We start from the raw sequence: 17040 nt of genomic DNA on the forward strand, positions 1-17040 counted from the left end.
GGTTAGTAGTCAGAGTTCATGCTGCGGTGATTACTGCATAGGCTGACTGCTTTGATGACTCAGTGTCCTCGCATCTTCACCCTTTGCAGTGTGACAGTAAAGCTCCTCCCTTCAAGAGGTGGGGTTACTGCTCCATTTAAATCTGGCCTGACTTATGTTTACTTTTGCTGACAGAATGCAGCAGAAATGATCTGGGCGCGTTTCTAAGCCGCAGGGTACAGTGCTGCTCACCTTCATAGCACGCCAGTTCCAAATGGAGGACTAAAGATGGGTCTCTCTCCTTGAAAGGAACACTGCTTAGGCCACGAGGAAAAGCCTGGACTTGCCTGCTGGAGGGTGAGAGACCCCATGAAGCAGAGACAAGTTGTCCCAGCTGAGGCCATTCTCTACCAGCGAATCTACTAGCTGACCCTGCAGACACATGCAAGAGTCCAGTGTAGCTCAGTAGAACCTCTCTGCCAACTCACAATCTCACGAGCTGAATAAATGCTTATTGTTTTACACCACTAAGTCTTAGGGTGATTTGTTATGTAGCCGACGGACAACACAGCTAAGCCAGGCAGTACACTACGATTCCTTTTCATGCCTTTCATTTTCCCCTGGAATTAATAATGATCTTTTAAAAATCCTCTCGGTACATTCAGAGGTACCAGGTATTTTAACAATTTCACTTCTTCAAGACGTCTCTCTCAGCACCTTCTGACCTACTTCAGTCAGGACCAACTGCACCTGTCACTGATTCTCTGGAAGCCAGAGTCAATGGGAAAATGCCTTAAAACTACGAAGGAAAATTATTATTTCCAAACAAAAATTAGATACGCAGCCAAACTGTCATGAAGAACAGTAGAACAAAGACATTTTCAGGAAGGAGGGGATGGATGCGATGTCTGAGAACAAAATTGTAAAGCTTTTGCTGAGACCCTGCTGTAGGCCAGGCTCTGGGTGAGGCCAGGCTAGTGGGCATGAAGCATCTCAGTCTGAGACAGAGGCTGCCAGGCCGCTGCTTGTCACATACGTGGCTGTCTGCTCCCTTGTGGGTGAATGTCCTGGAATCTTATTTCTGCTGTGTTTGCCATCACACAAGTGAAAACTCCCTACCTGGCAGCCCTTTGTTTATTTGTTTATTCAACAAATATTTGTCCAGTGGAGGTGCCAGGCACTGTGCTGGGTATCAGGATAAAGCTGTGAACACAGCAGACCCAGTCCCTGTGCTCTGTGAGCTAAGAGATAGCAGAAGAATTCATTCCAGAGGCTTTTAATTTTTACCCTTGAGACAGTCACATAGATCACCAGGGACATGTTATGTGGTTAAGAGCAGTGGGGTGGCTGGACATGGTGGCTCACACCTGTAATCACAGCACTTTGGGATTTGAGCCCAGGATTCGAGACCAGCCTGGGGAAAGTGAGATCCCTGTCTCTACAAAAAACATGAAAAATTAGCTGGCCATGGTGGTACACGTCTGTGGTCCCAGCTACACAAGAGGCTGAGCTGAGAGGATCGCTTGATCCCAGGAGGTTGAGGCTGCAGTGAGCCGTGTTTGCACCACTGTGCTTCAGCGTGAGTGACAGAGTGAGACCTTGTCTCAGAAAAATAAAATAAAAAATAAATTAAAGAGCAGTGGGCCACTTCCTGGCTTTCATCCCTCCTAAGCTGGGTGACCATGACTGAGTCACATCATCTTTCTGGGCCTCAGTTTCTCTGCAAATGGGTATAAAGGGAGCAGCTGGGCCTTATAGATTCATGGTGGGGATTAAAGGAGAGAGAGGGTGTAAAGCCAGAGCAGTGCATAAAGGTCGCTCATCACAGTTCTGTCTGTGCTAATATGGAGCTGGGGAAGCCTGAGTGTCCTCCCTGAAGACAGGGGACATAAGGAAGACCTGGAGCACCTGGGACTTTGTGCAGCGGTCAGATGCAGGCCCCCAGCCGCAGCACTATAGACCTGAGGGCTCAATCATCCTTTGCTGTGGGGCTGTCCTGTGCATTGTGGGATGTGTAGCAGCATCCTTGGCCTCTATAGTACCCCATTTCCCAAAAATGTTTATAGTACCCCATTTCAGTAGTACCCCATTTCCCAAAAATGTTTATGACATTGCCAAACGTCCCCCGGGGGCCAAAACTTCCTCTGGTTGAAAACTGCTGTGTTAGAGTGACAGAGTTGTATGTATGACAATGTGGGAGGATCTAAAACCATAGTGCAGGCAGGGTGTGGTACCTCACGCTTGTAATCCCAGCACTTTGGGAGGCTGAGGCAGGAGGATTACTTAAGCCCAGGAGTTTGAGACTAGCCTGGGCAACATGACGAGACCCCTGTCTCAGAAATAAATAAGTAAAACCATAGTGCAGAGGGAGAAAGGTAAGAAACACAGGGTATTTAAACAATGCCACCTAGACACGTAAGAAATGAATGCACACACACAGAGAATGTATATTTTACAGGAAACAAACAAAAGGCTATACACTGAGCTACATAGGGACAGGAGGGAAAGGAGCACAAATAGGTTTAAAAGGAAACACATTGGTACCTACGTGAAACAAGAAAGGGGCCTTGTGTGGACAAAGAATATGAATAACTCATGCTGTGCATTTGAGGCTTAACTTAAGAAAATAATAAAGTTGATAGTGAGTGCTTGGTGTATAGGAAATGTGCAGTAAAGCTTGAGGAATTTGTTCTGGAGGAATTGGCTGGTTGCCAATAAGGGTAGAAGCAATCAGGTCTCTTCAGGGGGAGACCCTGGATGGAAAACAGGGCATCTTTGCAGCTTAGTGGTGAGAATTAGGACTCCCTTTACCTTCTTTATCTGTGGCTGGTCTGTCTCCAAAATATACCCAGCCCACTGTGCTCCTCCCTGCCTCCATCTCCACTCCCTGGGTGGAGAGAAGAGCAAGCTGAGAAAGACCAGTTCAGTCTTTCAGCTAAACTGGCGCAGTAGCCTCCTCACCCATCGCCAGGATTCCAACCTGGTCACTTTTTACTCTCCTCTCCCCGGGGAGCAACCAGAGGGATTTCCTTAAGAATGGAACTCAGGCCAGACGCAGTAGCTCACACCTGTAATCCCAGCACTTTGGAAGGCTGAGGTGGGAGGATCGCTTGAGCCCAGGAGTTTGAGACCAGCCAGTGAGAACTCTCTTCTCTTAAAAATAAATTAGCTGGGCACAGTGGTATGTACCTGTAGTCCCAGCTACTTGGGAGGCTGAGGTGAGAGGACTGCTTGAGCCCAGGAGGTTGAGGCAGCAGTGAGCTATGATCGTGCCACTGCACTCCAGCCTGGGTGACAGGGCAAGACCCTGTCTCTAAAATAAATAAATAAAAAATAAAGATAAATAACAATGGAACTCAGATTCCATCTTCATCCATTTATGTTGCTATAAAGGAATATCTGAGGCTAGGGAATTGTTAAAGAAAAGAGGTTTATTTGGCTCACAGTTTGGCAGGCTGTACAGGAAGCATGGCACCAGCATCTGCATCTGGTGAGGACTCAGGCTGCTTCCACTCATGGTGGGAAGCAAAGGGGAGCCAGCGTGTGCAGATCACATGTGGAGAGAGAGGAAGAGAGAGAGGGGAGGGAGCTGCCAGGCTCTTTTCATCAACGAGTTCTCATGGGAACTAAGAGAACTCACTGACTCCTGCAAGAATGGCACCAAGCCATTAATAAGGGATCCGCCTCCAGGATCCAAACACCTCCCTTTAGGCCCTACCTTAGACAATGGGGATGAAATTTCAACAGGAGACTTGGTGAGGCTCAACAAACTATATTGAAACCAGGGCAGACTCTGTCCTTCTACTCCAAATCTCCACCAGCTCCCACTTCAGAGTCAAAGTCTGCTCTCCTCCAGCCACACTGGCCTCCCTGCTGTCCCTCAAACTCCCCAGGCAAACTTCTGCTGCAGAGCCTTTGCATGTGCCATTCCCTCTGCCTTCCACTAGATTTCTGTTTCTCCACTTCCTTCAGGCCTTATTCAAAATTTAGCTTCTCTGTGCAGCCTCCTTCCCTGGCCACATTTTCTCAAATTTAATTTCAACTTCTCTTTTTCTCTGGATTATTATTTCTTCTTCTTTCTTCTTCTTTCTCCTTCCCTTCCCTTCCTCCTCCTCCTCCTCTTCCTCCTCCTACTTCTTTCTTCTCCTTCTTCCTTCTCTCTTCTTTTTCTTTTCTTCTTCTTTCTTCTTCTCTTCTGTTTTTTCTTTCTCTTTTTCTTTTTTTAGAGACAGGGTCTCATGTTGCCCAGGCTGGTCTTGAACTCCTGGCCTCAAGCAATCCTCCTGTCTCAACCTCCCACAGTGCTGGGATTATAGGGATGCACCACCATGCCTGGCCTTGGATTTCTTTCTTTTTTTTTGATACAGAGTCTCACTCTGTTGTCCAGGCTGGAGTACAGTGGCATGATCTCGGCTCACTGCAACCTCTGCCACCTGGGTTTAGGTAATTCTCGTGCCTCAGCCTTCCAGAAAGCTGGGACTACAGGTGCGTGCCACCATGCCTGGCTAATTTTTGTATTTTTAGTAGAGACAGGGTTTCACCATAATGGGCAGGCTGGTCTTGAACTCCAGGCCTCAAGTCATCTGCCCGCCTCAGCCTCCCAAAGTCCTGGGATTACAAGTGTGTGCCACTGTGCCTGGCCGCTTGCATTTCTATGCATCTTGCTTATCTTCCCTCCTCTCCAAAAGCATATCAGCTCCATGAGGGCAGAGTTTTTAATGGACTTTGTTCCCTGCTGCATCCCCAGGGCCTAGAACAGTATACCTGGCATGCAGGGGGCACTTGATAAATATTTGTTGAATAAAATGAGGAAATGCATAAATTTCTATGGAGACCACTAATGGTATCTTCGTGGGTTGATTAATGGGTTTGTTTTGCCCCCAATCACTGTGACAACTGCAAATGCCTCCTTTTTCCCAACACTCCCTTCTACTCCAATTTGCTCCCTGAAGGATCTGATGTATCCGCCAACAAGGACGTGGGCGAGACGTGAGTTGTTACTCTCTTTTTGCTCCCTCACTTCCCTGTTTTCCAGCCTCCCATTCATAAGGCCACAGATTTTGAGCTTTTGGGCCTTGGGGTGGTAAGCAAGTGGCATTGGTTTCTTGTCCTGACTTCTAACAGCTGAAGGATGGAAAGGGGTTTTCAGAGGCCTCCCTCCCCTGCCACGTGTGCCAAGAGGTAAAACCTAAGAGAGTGGCAGTCTGGGCCGGGGGTCGGGCAGATATGACCACAGCTAGCCTCACTGAGATTCCAGATCCCACCAGACCTGAAGCACCCCTAGGGACAGGAATCAGACACATGTCAGCAGTGTCGTAAGTGGACAGAGGGCTCGTGGTCCATGGGCTCTCACCCAGTCCCTGGGTGCTTTGTGAGCTCCCTGGAAGTCTGATATAACCTGGGGAGGAAGGAAAAAGAACCCAGCAGAACAAAGGCTGGAACTAGGAATTCGACTGCATTACAGAAAACCAAAATTCTATTTCATGCATGCTGTGTGGGTTGAGATCCCTCCCTGCTACTAACACTTAAAATATTCCCTTGATTACAGTCATGTAACCAACAAACATTTACTGAGCTCCTACCATGTGCCAGGCCCTGTGCTAGGTCCGGGGGCTACAGCTGGGAGGCAGACCACCCTGGTGCCTGCCATGCCAGGCCAAGCCACAGGGCCTGAGGCAAAAGGAAAAATGTGGCCCCTACATACACTTATCAAAACATTTTTCTGTATTTTGACTCAAGTGGAAAAAGTTAATAAAAGCTCTACAGTAAAAAAAACCAAAAAACAAAAACCAAAAGATGACTATATATAAAGCCCCTTGTTGGCCAATCTGTTCCCACCATTGCCAAGGCTCATAAACCTGCCTTGTGGAGAGGTAACAGCCACTCGGGCCAGGGAGTCAGGGGCTGATTGGAAACTGTTCCCATTGCACAATAATGCAGGGCTGTAACACACACAACCACTGGTCTTTATTTACATTTTGATTTTCTTTCACGATCGATTTTTTGGCATCAATTTTGGTTTTTAAAATATTGCATTAAAATATGATTGAGCTTGATTACTCTGTTTTTCAGTGCCCACTTAAATTTTGTGCCTACAAAATGCTAATCCTGGCCCTGGTGCTTGTTTTCAGAGAGTTTGCATTCAAATGTGTGTGTGTTGGAGAGGGCAGGTAATAAATAATACATATTTAATGCATCGGGTGGTGATAAAGCTTGTTTGAAGAGATAAAGCTTGTTTGAAGGCAGGTTCCCTTTTTTTTTTCAAACACAGTCTTGCTCTGTCACCCAGGCTGGAGTTCAGTGGCATGATCTCGGCTCACTGCAACCTCTGCCTCCCAGGTTCAAGTAATTCTCCTGTCTCAGCCTCCCGAGTAGCTGGGATTACAGGTGCCCGCCACCATGCCCAGCTAATTTTTACATTTTTAGTTGAGACAGGGTTTCATCATGTTGGACAGGCTGGTCTCGAATTCCTGGCCTCAAGTGATCTGCCTGCCTCAGCCTCCCAAAGTGCTGGGATTACAGGCGTGAACCACTGTGCCCAGCCACTGGGCAGATTCATGAATAAAGGAGCTATGTAGAAAATGGGGAGATGGGCATTCCTGGCACAGAGAACAACAGCAAGTGCAAAGGCTGTGTTGAAACCACAAAAAGTAAAACCAATGGAGATGCCAATTATAAAGGTCAAGACTGGTCATAAGAACAAAGCTGGAGGACTGTTAGTTTCCATTTTGGAAACTTACTACAAAGCTATAGTAATCAAGACACTGTGGTACTGGCATAAGGGCATATATATAGATCTATGGGATAAAATTAAGAGTCAAGAAATAAACACATTTATGGCCAATTGATTTTTTTTTTTTTTAATTTTTGAGATAGAGTCTGGCTCTGTCGCCCAGGCTGGAGTGCAATGGCATGATCTTGGTTCACTGCAGCCTCCACCTCCCGGGTTCAAGGAATTCTCATGCCTAAGCCTCCCAAGTAGCTGGGGTTACAGACGTGCACCATCTCATCTGGCTAATTTTTGTATTTTTAGTAGAGATGGAGTTTCACCATGCTGGCCAGGCTGGTCTTGAACTCCTGGCCTCATGTAATCCACCTGCCTGGACTTCCCAGAGTGCTGGGATTACAGGTGTGAGCCACTGCACCTGGCTGCCAGTTGATTTTCTGACAGGATGCTGAGACAATTCAGTGGGGGAAAGAAGAGTCTTTTTAACAAATGCTACTGGGATGACTTGATGGTCATAGGTAAAAGAATGAGGTTGCACCCCTGCCTCACATCATACACGCAAATGAACTCAAAATGGATCACAGATCTAAATGTAAGAGCTAAAATGAGAAAATTCTTAGAAAAAAGTGCAGAAGTAAATCTTTGTGACCTAGTTTAGGCAATAGGATCTCAGATATGACACCAAAAGCAAAAGTAAACAAAGAAAATATACATAAACTGCCCTTCGTAAAAATAAAAAGCTCGGTATTTCAAAGGACACCACAAAGAAAATGGAAAGACAACTCACAGAATGAGAGAGAAAATATCTGCAAACCACATATCTGACAACAGACTGGTATCCAGATATATAAAAACTCTTATAATGATATAAAGACAAACCAATTAAAAATGAGCAAAAGATTTGAATAAATATTTTTCCAAAGAAGATATACAAATGGCCAATAAGCACATAAAAACATCACTAGTCATTTGTCAACATTATTAGGGAAATGCCAGTCAAACCCACAACGAGATACCACTTCATACTTACTAGGACTATAGCCAAAAAGACAGACAACAACATATTGATGAGGATGTGGAGAAATTGGAGCCATTTTATATGGCTGATGGGAATGTAAAATGATACAGTCACTGTGGAAAATAATCTGGCTGTTCCTCGAAAGTGTTAAATCTAGAGTTACCATGTGGCCCAGCAATTCCACTCCTAGGCATATACCTAAGATAATTAAAAACATATGCACATGCAAATACTTGTATGCCAACGTTCATAGCAGCATTACTCATAATGGCCCAAACTTCAACTATCCAACTGATCAATGGATAGACAAAATATAGTTTATCCATGAAATGTGATACGGTCTGGCTCTGTGTCCCAACCCAAATCTCATCTTGAATCATAATCCAAATTGTAATCCCCATGTGTTGGTGGAGGAACCTCGTGGGAGGTGACTGGATCGTGGGGGTGGTTTCCCCCATGCTGTTCTCGTGGTGGGTGGGTTGTCACTAGGTCTGATGGTTTTATAAGGGGGTCTTCCCCCTTCACTCTGCACTTTCTCTCTCCTACTGCCTTGTGAAGAAGGAAGTGTTTGCTTCCTCTTCCGCCATGATCACTAACTTTCCGGAGGCCTCTCCCGCCATGCGGAACTGTGAATCGATTTCACCTATTTCTTTTATAAATTACCCAGTCTTTGTTTACCATATTTGTTTATAGCAGTGTGAAAATGGACTAATACACAATGGAAAATTATGTGGCCATAAAAAGGAATAGAGTACTGACACATGCTACAACACAGATGATCACATGTACTGTGTGATTCCCTTTATATGAAATATCCAGAAGAGGCAAATCTGTAGAGAAAGAAAGTAGATTAGTGGTTGTCAGGGGCTAGGGGGACGAGGAAATGGGGGGGGGGTGGTGACTGCTAATGAGTATAGGGTTTCTTTTTGGGGTGATGAAAATATTCTAAATTAGAGTGGCTTCAGACCTACAAATCTTGTGGTCCCTTACGCTTCTCAAACATAACTAATTTTATTTTTCCTCATTAGTTTTCTATTTAATTGTTTTTCCTTTTACCATACGGTACTTTGGGCTAGAAATTGCTAGTTGTCCTCTAATACCCATTCTTCTTTTCTCCCTCTCAGGTGATGGTTGTACAACTGTGTGAACATACTAAAAATTACTGAATTATACACATTGAAAGGGCAAATTATGATATGTGGATTGTATCTCCATAAAACTGTTATTAACAACAGCAACAGGTCCTGGAGTTGAGCTTCATATTGGTAGTGGGCTGCCTAGAAGACAGGGCACAAAAGGAGGAATCAGAGCGACTCCCCAGGAATCCCTGGAGGAAAACTGACTAATCCCTTTTAGAATCCCTTCCTGGCCACAGGCAAAGGCTCTTGACCACCTTGCGTTTACCTAATACCAGCTGGAAAAAAACAGAGTTCAGAGACTGCGGAGGTGGGTGGTAGGGGAAAGGAGGGATTAGGAAAGAGGCGGCAGTCACTGGCTGTTCCAGCTCTCCAGGGAATTTCTAATGGATCCACAAGATGCTGGGAGATACAGCTACCAAAGGGATGTTCTGGCTCTGAGCACTGGGGAGGAAGAAATGGAAAGGAAGTGAAGAGATGACAGCCTCAAGCAGCACATCCCTTGATTGGGAACAGGAAGGCAGCCCAGTTTCTGTCTTAAAATTCAAACACCCTATTTTGAATCATTTCCCAATCATTTTAGCTTTGTTGGTCTCAGTTCCCCAAATAAACAGCAAGTCCCCCATCTGGCTGGTACTATTAATGATTTTGGCTTCCTGCATGGTGCGCAGCACGATGGCCACAAGCAAAGTGTTGCTGGTTCTTGTCATGGATGTTCAGGGGATCTTGGCATCCAGTGCCCATTCACTGCACATCCATGGCCTTCATGCTTTTCTGGAACGATTACTCCAGTTTCCCTTGGGGGACCATCCCCCTCCTCACTCTATTTGGTTGTGGTGGAGCTGATCTGCCCCTCCATTCCCATGCCAGGAGTGGGCTCTTGATTTGGCTGGCCAGAGCTACAGAGGTTGGCATATGGATGGGCATGTGACCCAGTTTGGGACATTGAGATTCAAGCCTAGAAACTGTGCTGGAATGTGGGTACTAGAAGTTTCCAGTTTTTAGTTGGGATTGCTGAGAGGGAGTTACCACATGGAGAAAATTGGCTGAGAGATACAGAATGACCTAAGAACATTGCTTAACCATCTGGATCCAGCCAGACCTGAATCCCAGGTATGCCTGGGTTTTTCAATTATTGTGCTACAATAAATTTTCTTTGTAGCTTAAATATGTTGTACTTCAAACTGAGTCTCATACTTGATGACAGCTATTAATAACAAGTTTCACATGGCTGCAGTGCCGGGGAAGTACAGAGAGAAAGAACTGTGAGCCAGAAGGTGAGGCCATGAGTTTTGGTTCTGTCATGAATATCCCACCAACTACATAACTTCAGTTACTCTGTCTGCAAAATGGGGCTCACAGTTCTCCTCTAGATCCTTATTACTTCTCTGACATCCAAGCTTAGAGCCATAGTGCAGACCTCTCTCTGGAGCTTCAGACCTACAAATCTTGTGGCCCCTCAGGCCTCTCAAACATAACTAATTTTATTTTTCCTCATTAGTTTTCTATTTAATTGTTTTTCCTTTTACTATACGGTACTTTGGGCTAGAAATTGCTAGTTGTCCTCTAATACCCATTCTTCTTTTCTCCCTCTCAGAGTAATAGAATCTCTAAATTTTAACTGGCCATGACTGCCTCAAATAAAGACTACATTTCACAGACTCCCTTGCAGCTAGATGAGACCACCTGACCAAGTTCTGCCCAATAGGATAAGAGCAGAAGTGATGCCTGCAACTTCTGAGTCTGGTCTTTAAAAAAGAGGGGCTTGCTGGGTGTGGTGGCTCAGGCCTGTAATCCCAGAACTTTGGGAGGCTGAGGTGAGAGAATCACTTGAGCCCAAGAGTTCAAGACCAGCCTGGGCAACACAGTGATACTCCATCTCTACAAAAAATTTTCACACATTAGCTGGGCATGGTGGCACTTGCCTGTAGTCCCAGCTACTCAGGAAGCTGAGGTGGGAGGATTACTTGAGTGAGGAGTTTGAGGTTACAGTGAGCTATGACTGTGCTACTGCACTCTAGCCTGGGCAACAAAGCAAGACCCTGTCTCTAAAAAAATTAATAAAAATAATAAAAAAAGAGGGGCAAGAAAATAAAAATATCAAAAGAGAGGGGCAAGTCCTCCTTTTCCTATCCCTGCTTCTTACTGGCTGGAATGCAGACATGGGGGTAAGCTACAATTTATCTTGCCAATGCAGGTGACACTCCAAAAAATGGCAGGGGACAAGACTGTAGAGGCCGTGGTCTCTGGTGCTGCACAGCAGTTTCCCCAGCTTGAACTGCTTCCATCTGAACTGCTGGGGAGTGAAACAAACTTGCATCTTGTTTAAGTCACAATTATTTTGGGTCTCTCTGAAAGTTGCTAGATTTAGCAAATGAAAACACTCATTCCTCACCTTAGTGAGAGCTGGAGGAGGGAATGGAAAATTCTAGGAGAGTCATGAAGATGGCACAGGTGATCTGGGTGCTCCAAGAGCTTTTCACCTCAGTTTTCCCTGGACATCCAGAGATCACACAGGAAGGCAGCTGAGCTTGAGTCTGATTCTCATGCTTTCTTGGATAATCTTACTCCCTCTGAGCCTCAGTTTCTCCTTATGGACAATGGACACTAACTGAACATGATGGTCTCTCAAGTCCTTCTAGCTCTAATCTTCTATGATTCTGTAATTCTAGGATGGATGTTGAAACTCAGATATCAATGGGGCCAGAGAGTCCCAAGAATGGGTTAACCAGGCCAGGTGGGGGCTGTGATGGGCTGGAGAATGTCCGCCCCCTCTAAGAGGGCAGTCCTTCTCCGCTCCTGTTGATTGCTGCCCCAGGGGAATGCAGGATTGCCAGATTCCTAATTTTTCAAGAAGAGCTGGAAATCTAGGTTGTTTTGGTCTGTGCAATCTCCTGATTTTTAAATGTTGGCGACACATTCACATTTTTTCAAACACTCTGGGGGCCAAAGAGAAATATCTGCAGTATGAATTTGGTCAGTGGCCACCAGTTAAAAATTTCTGTTTTGATACTATTTTCCTTCCTTCCTTCCTTCATTTAACAAATATTTACTTGACACCTACTAAGTGGGAGACACCGTTCCATGCACTGGTGATAAAGCTATGAACACAATAAAACCAAACAAAAGGTCCCTGTCCTCATGCAGCTTAACATTCTAGGGGATTGCCCTGATTCATTCATTGGACGAACATTTATTGAGCAATTCTGCCCTGTGCACTGTGTGTGGTTGGGGAGATAAAAACCAATGTTCGTGGTCTCTGCCCTTATGGTGCTTATAGTCTAGAAGGAAGACGTACAACAAACATAATCATGACATGAATGGAAAACACGGTTATGAGGAAAGACGCAATTTAGATGGAGAGGAGTAGTGAGGAAAGGCCTTTTGGAGGAAGCTACATTTTAAATGAGAACTGAAAGATAAGTAGGATTTAATTCAATAAAAGAACATTTAATTCAATAAAAGAACATTTTAGATGATAGCGGAGGCTTCCAGTGTGCCCCTGCTCCATGTCTTCTCAACTGTCACCATTCCTGTACATATATGAAGAAGTCTTCCACAGTTAGCATTTCCAATGCTCTACCCTGGGGCTCTCTTTTTATTGATTGATTGATTGATTGAGACAGGGTCTTGCTCTGTTGCCCAGGCTGGAGTGCAGTGGTGCGGTCACAGCTCACCGCAGGCTCAAGCGATCCTCCCTTCCCAGCCTCCTGAGTAGCTGGGACTAAAGGTACACACCACCACACCAGGCTAATTTTTAAGTTTTTTTAAAGAAATGGGGTCTCACCATGTTGCCCAGGCTGGCCTTAAGCAATCCTCCCACTTCGGCCTCTCAAAGTGCTAGGATTATAGGTGTGAGCCACCAAGGTTGCCCCCTGCGGCTTCTTGGTGACAGGCCAGAAGTGCAGGGAGACAATTCCCAGGAAAAGCCTTCAACCCTTGATGGAAGGGAATTTGCAGGTAAATATCCCAGCTCCCTCACTCCTTGGGTGGGTTAACACTGCCCCTGGTGGGCCTGAGCCCCAGCCGCCCACGGCAGTAACTATTATATTTGTGTAATCTGTATTGGCTTCCTTTCCCTCCTTGCCTGAATTCCCCACTCTGTGCCCGGTGCTTCCTGGGATTACCTCCCAGATAGACGACCCGCACTCACTCCTTGTCTCAGGATCTTCTGGGAGAAACCCAGCAGCGATGGGAGAGAATGTGGCAGGTTCAAGGACTGGAAACAACTCAGGGTAAGTAGCAGGAAAGGAGGCTGGTGAGTAGGGCAGGAGGCCACTCATGAAGAACTTCAGAGGTTGGGGGTAGGCTTGTCAATGGCAAAGCCACTGAAGATTTTTTGGCTGGAGAGTGATATGGCCAAGCTTGTATTTGAGGATGACTCCAATGTAGGGGGCTGCAGTGGGCAGGAGTGGAAGCTGGGAGACCAGATAGGAAGCCAAGCTGAAGGTGAAGATGGCTGGAATTGGGTGGTGAGGTGGGAGAGAGGTGGCTGGCAGTGAAGAATGGCATGGGCCAGGGGACACAGGGCCCAGAAAGAACTCAGGGCTTTGTCCCTGACTTGAGGGAGCCCACAGTTTGGTTTAAGGAATGCTGGTGAGACACAGACACAAAAATCATATCCAAGATCACACATCCCTACGCAATCCACACTGAGTTGTTGCACGGAGCTATGGAACTTCACAGCAGGCTGCCTCTAAGGGCAAGACGAGTGAGTGCCTGTGTCTCAGGGGAGGTGACTTTACAGGAGTGGTTAGGAAAACCATAAAACACCATGACTTAGCGGGCAACTTACTACTGTGGCCCCTGTGGGATAGCCCAAATTTTTGCAATGGCTGCGGAGCCCATTCTTCAGTGTTTTCAGCAGCTCTTGACTCTGCCATCTTTTACCTAAGCTGTGCATGGTCCAGAAATGCATGCCGGATTTCCCACAGGCACTGCTAGACATATTAACGGCATTCCTACACGGCAAGAGATTTCTGCACCACCAACACCATTTTTATATTCTTTACAACATAATGGCAGACGATAAATCTATCTTGCTAATTACACATCCAGCTTGTTATAACCCCCATAAAAAACATGAGCAGCTGGAAAAGCCATGAAGTGATGTCAAATCATATTCCTGGTCTCTAAACAGAAACAGAAATATTTTCCAGGCGCTGGCAAGTCTCAAGGTTCCTACCCATGCGTGGAAGCAGCTGCCAGTGGGTCACTCACCTCTGAGGAGATGAAAACTAGGCTGTCATCTTAAGTACTGCCCGTCCACCCCATGCATCCCCCTGAAGAGATGACAGATGTCTAGGGCATCTACTCGTGGTCTGTTCAGTAGCCCATGGGATGAACCCAAATAATTGGCAAGGTTTGGGTTTTAGCAGTTGAGTTCATTTTTGCATTATTAAAGTGGTTTCAAGGTCTCTTCCATGTACCACCAAACAGCCAATAGCATTTGCCTAGAATTCTAACTAGATGGTTCCCCAACATAATTTGTTGATGATACATTTGCAAAACGATTGCGAAGATCCACACTGAAGCTGACAATGCCTCCCCCTTGTCTCAAAAGAGCAGAAGGAAAATTAAATTCATTTGCCGGAGACACTAGGATAAACAACAGGGAAGAAGAAAAGTAGTTTACCTCGTTTTCTAGCTAGAATGACTGGCTTTGGCTGCAGCATAGCCCACTGTTTTAGGAAGGGAGACAGCTGAAGACAATAAGTGTATTTCCTATCAAGTAAATGTTGATTGCTTCAAACGTTGGAAGAAAAGGCATGGGAGACAACAGAAGGGGAAGCTAATTAAATTTTCACATGGGAAAGGAAAATGCCATAGGAATTTTTAAACCTGGGCTGACCCCAGAGGGCAGCTTTTGTTGGAGAAGCTGTCTCATAAACTGTCCCCACAATTCCCAGGACAAACTGGCTGGACAGACAGTCATGTTGAAAACAAAAAGAGAGAGAGAGAGAGAGACAAAATGGATTCTTACCTTCCCGTATCTGGATGCAAAAGTCCCCGTGAGTAAGGAGTGAAAAATAATTATTGTCTCATCCAAGTCCCACACGAACACACGCTGTGATGAAAGAGAGGAAGAGAATGGAGACAAATGGACTCACTTGCATCTGACTTAATGTCTGCAGAAATTCATTCCTTTGGAGGAAAAGAAGTCTTGAAAAACATTATCTTTAGGTTACAAAACATGTAACTCACTGATGTGTCATGAATCCCCATCCAACCTTATCTGTGTCATGTGTATTCAGATGCCCAGTTTTTGGGCTCTTATCAACTCAAAAGATGTCAGAATTAAGAAGTCTGTCCTTGCCTTCCATATAAAAGCTCAACAAGGAGAATTCAGGCCAAAATCAACAACAAAAATCATATAACTGGTTTTACAAAATGAAATACTACCATTTTAAATTCACTGTTCACCATACGCTCAACTATTTCTGTTTTTAGCAAGTCTGGTGATCACCTCTATAATTCTAAGTAACATATTTATACCCTGACTTACTGATTTTTCAACTTGAGACAATATCTTTTGACTGGGCCGTCTTAAAAGATGAGGGTTTAGCTCATGGAAATCTCTGTTCTTTCTCTGGAAACTTACATTTTTCTCATATGTGCATCCCTCTATTCCAATTCTCCTTGGACATTCTCCCTTGGTTAAAAAGGTAAACAAATATGGAGCTATAGATATAGGAGTCCCTACCTTTTCCCATACATCCTCCCCCCTAATGTCTATCAGCTGCAGCTTTACTTTTGTATAGTCAATGAGGATAAACTGGTTTGTACATTGGTTTTATAACTAAGGCTAAATTTTCTGCACTCTGCCTATGTTAACTTTAAAAGTTGGTAATTAGTAATATACATTTACATTTTGTGATTATTGTTTACTACAGAGCCAAGTAATATGCTAAGATTGCATTGTCTTCTCTATGTGTCCAATGTCATATCCCCAGATCAACTTTAAGAAGAGTGCCCCTACCATTGTATGCATTATCTTTACTTGTACCCCATCATAATTAAAATCATGTCATATCTCAGTTTGTTCATATATGTATCATACCTGTCTGGTGTAACTGTTTTGTTTTTGTCAGAATTTATTATTTTTTTTCTTGTTTGCAACAATGTACCTTCATTAAAATGTCAAATTCAGCCACACACTCTATATTGGAGATGTCTATCCTCAGCGATAGAAAGCTCCAATGTGGACTGGATCATTTTTAGGCTTGCTGCAGACTTCCCTTCATTGTATTTCTGGGTTGGATCCACTGTTTTCTGGATCCCAAGTTTCTTTTCCTTGGTTTTCTTCCTTGTTTTGCTTGAGTACATCCTTAAGTTGCTTTTCCTGAAATGGTACACGGAAAGTAATCTTCCTGAATTCTTGAATATCTGATGATATCTTTTTTTTTTCTCTATAGTTTCTCCGGGTACAGAATTCCAATTGGAAAACAATATCCTCTAGATCTTTGAAAGAATTCGTTCATCATTATTTTTTAAGTGTCCAGGGTCACTGATGAGAAATCTGGTATTTCACTGTTCCTCAGTCCTTGTAGGTCTTACTTTTTTTTCTTTCTAGAATTTTAAAGGATCTTTTCTTTATACTTGGTATCCTCAAATTCCATGAGGGTATATCTGGGTATGGTGTTTTTTTTTTAATGAATTCTGTTTGGCACTTGAGCATTTTCAAACCAATGACTTGTATCTTTCTATAGATCTGAAAATTTTTATTTTCTTATTTCTTTTAATAATTTCCTCCCATCTTTTCTACTGTTTTCTTTCTGTGAAATTCCCAATAGTCAAATCAAACCTTTTGGGTTGATATTGCCTTTCCTTGTACACAATATTTTTAAATAAATCTGTCTTTTTAATCAATGTTCTGGGAGATTTCTTAAACTTTCTCTTACAACCCTTATTTAATTTTTGATTTTTGCAGTAATTAAAAAATTTCCAATAACTTTTTTTCCCAAGTGTTCCTTTCCCAGTAGCCTCCACTTCTTATTTTACAGATGCAAGATCCTGAGTTTTTATAAGAAAACCAATTAGAATTTTCCTAAGTTAGTTTATATTTCTTAAATTACTTTGCTTCTAACTTATCCCATTTATTTATCTTGGCTTTTATTTTTTTTAATTAATTTTTTTTTTTTGAGACAGGGCCTCACTGTGTACTGTGGCATAATCATCAC

The 17040-nt window shown here is 44.2% G+C and overlaps 1 protein-coding gene across 2 annotated transcripts in view; it reads right to left on the bottom strand.

The window, feature by feature from the left end:
* EYA2 (EYA transcriptional coactivator and phosphatase 2) overlaps nucleotides 1–17040 on the bottom strand; it is a 309580-nt gene that overhangs the window by 77175 nt on the left and 215365 nt on the right. For both annotated transcript variants that reach the window (XM_025400344.1, XM_025400343.1), the window contains exon 9: nucleotides 14844–14927. In XM_025400344.1, coding sequence (XP_025256129.1) covers nucleotides 14844–14927 — 84 coding nt within the window. The remainder of the gene's footprint in view (nucleotides 1–14843; nucleotides 14928–17040) is intronic.

The sequence above is a fragment of the Theropithecus gelada genome, chromosome 10, assembly GCF_003255815.1.
Source record: "Theropithecus gelada isolate Dixy chromosome 10, Tgel_1.0, whole genome shotgun sequence".
In the NCBI taxonomy this organism is placed as follows: domain Eukaryota; kingdom Metazoa; phylum Chordata; class Mammalia; order Primates; family Cercopithecidae; genus Theropithecus; species Theropithecus gelada.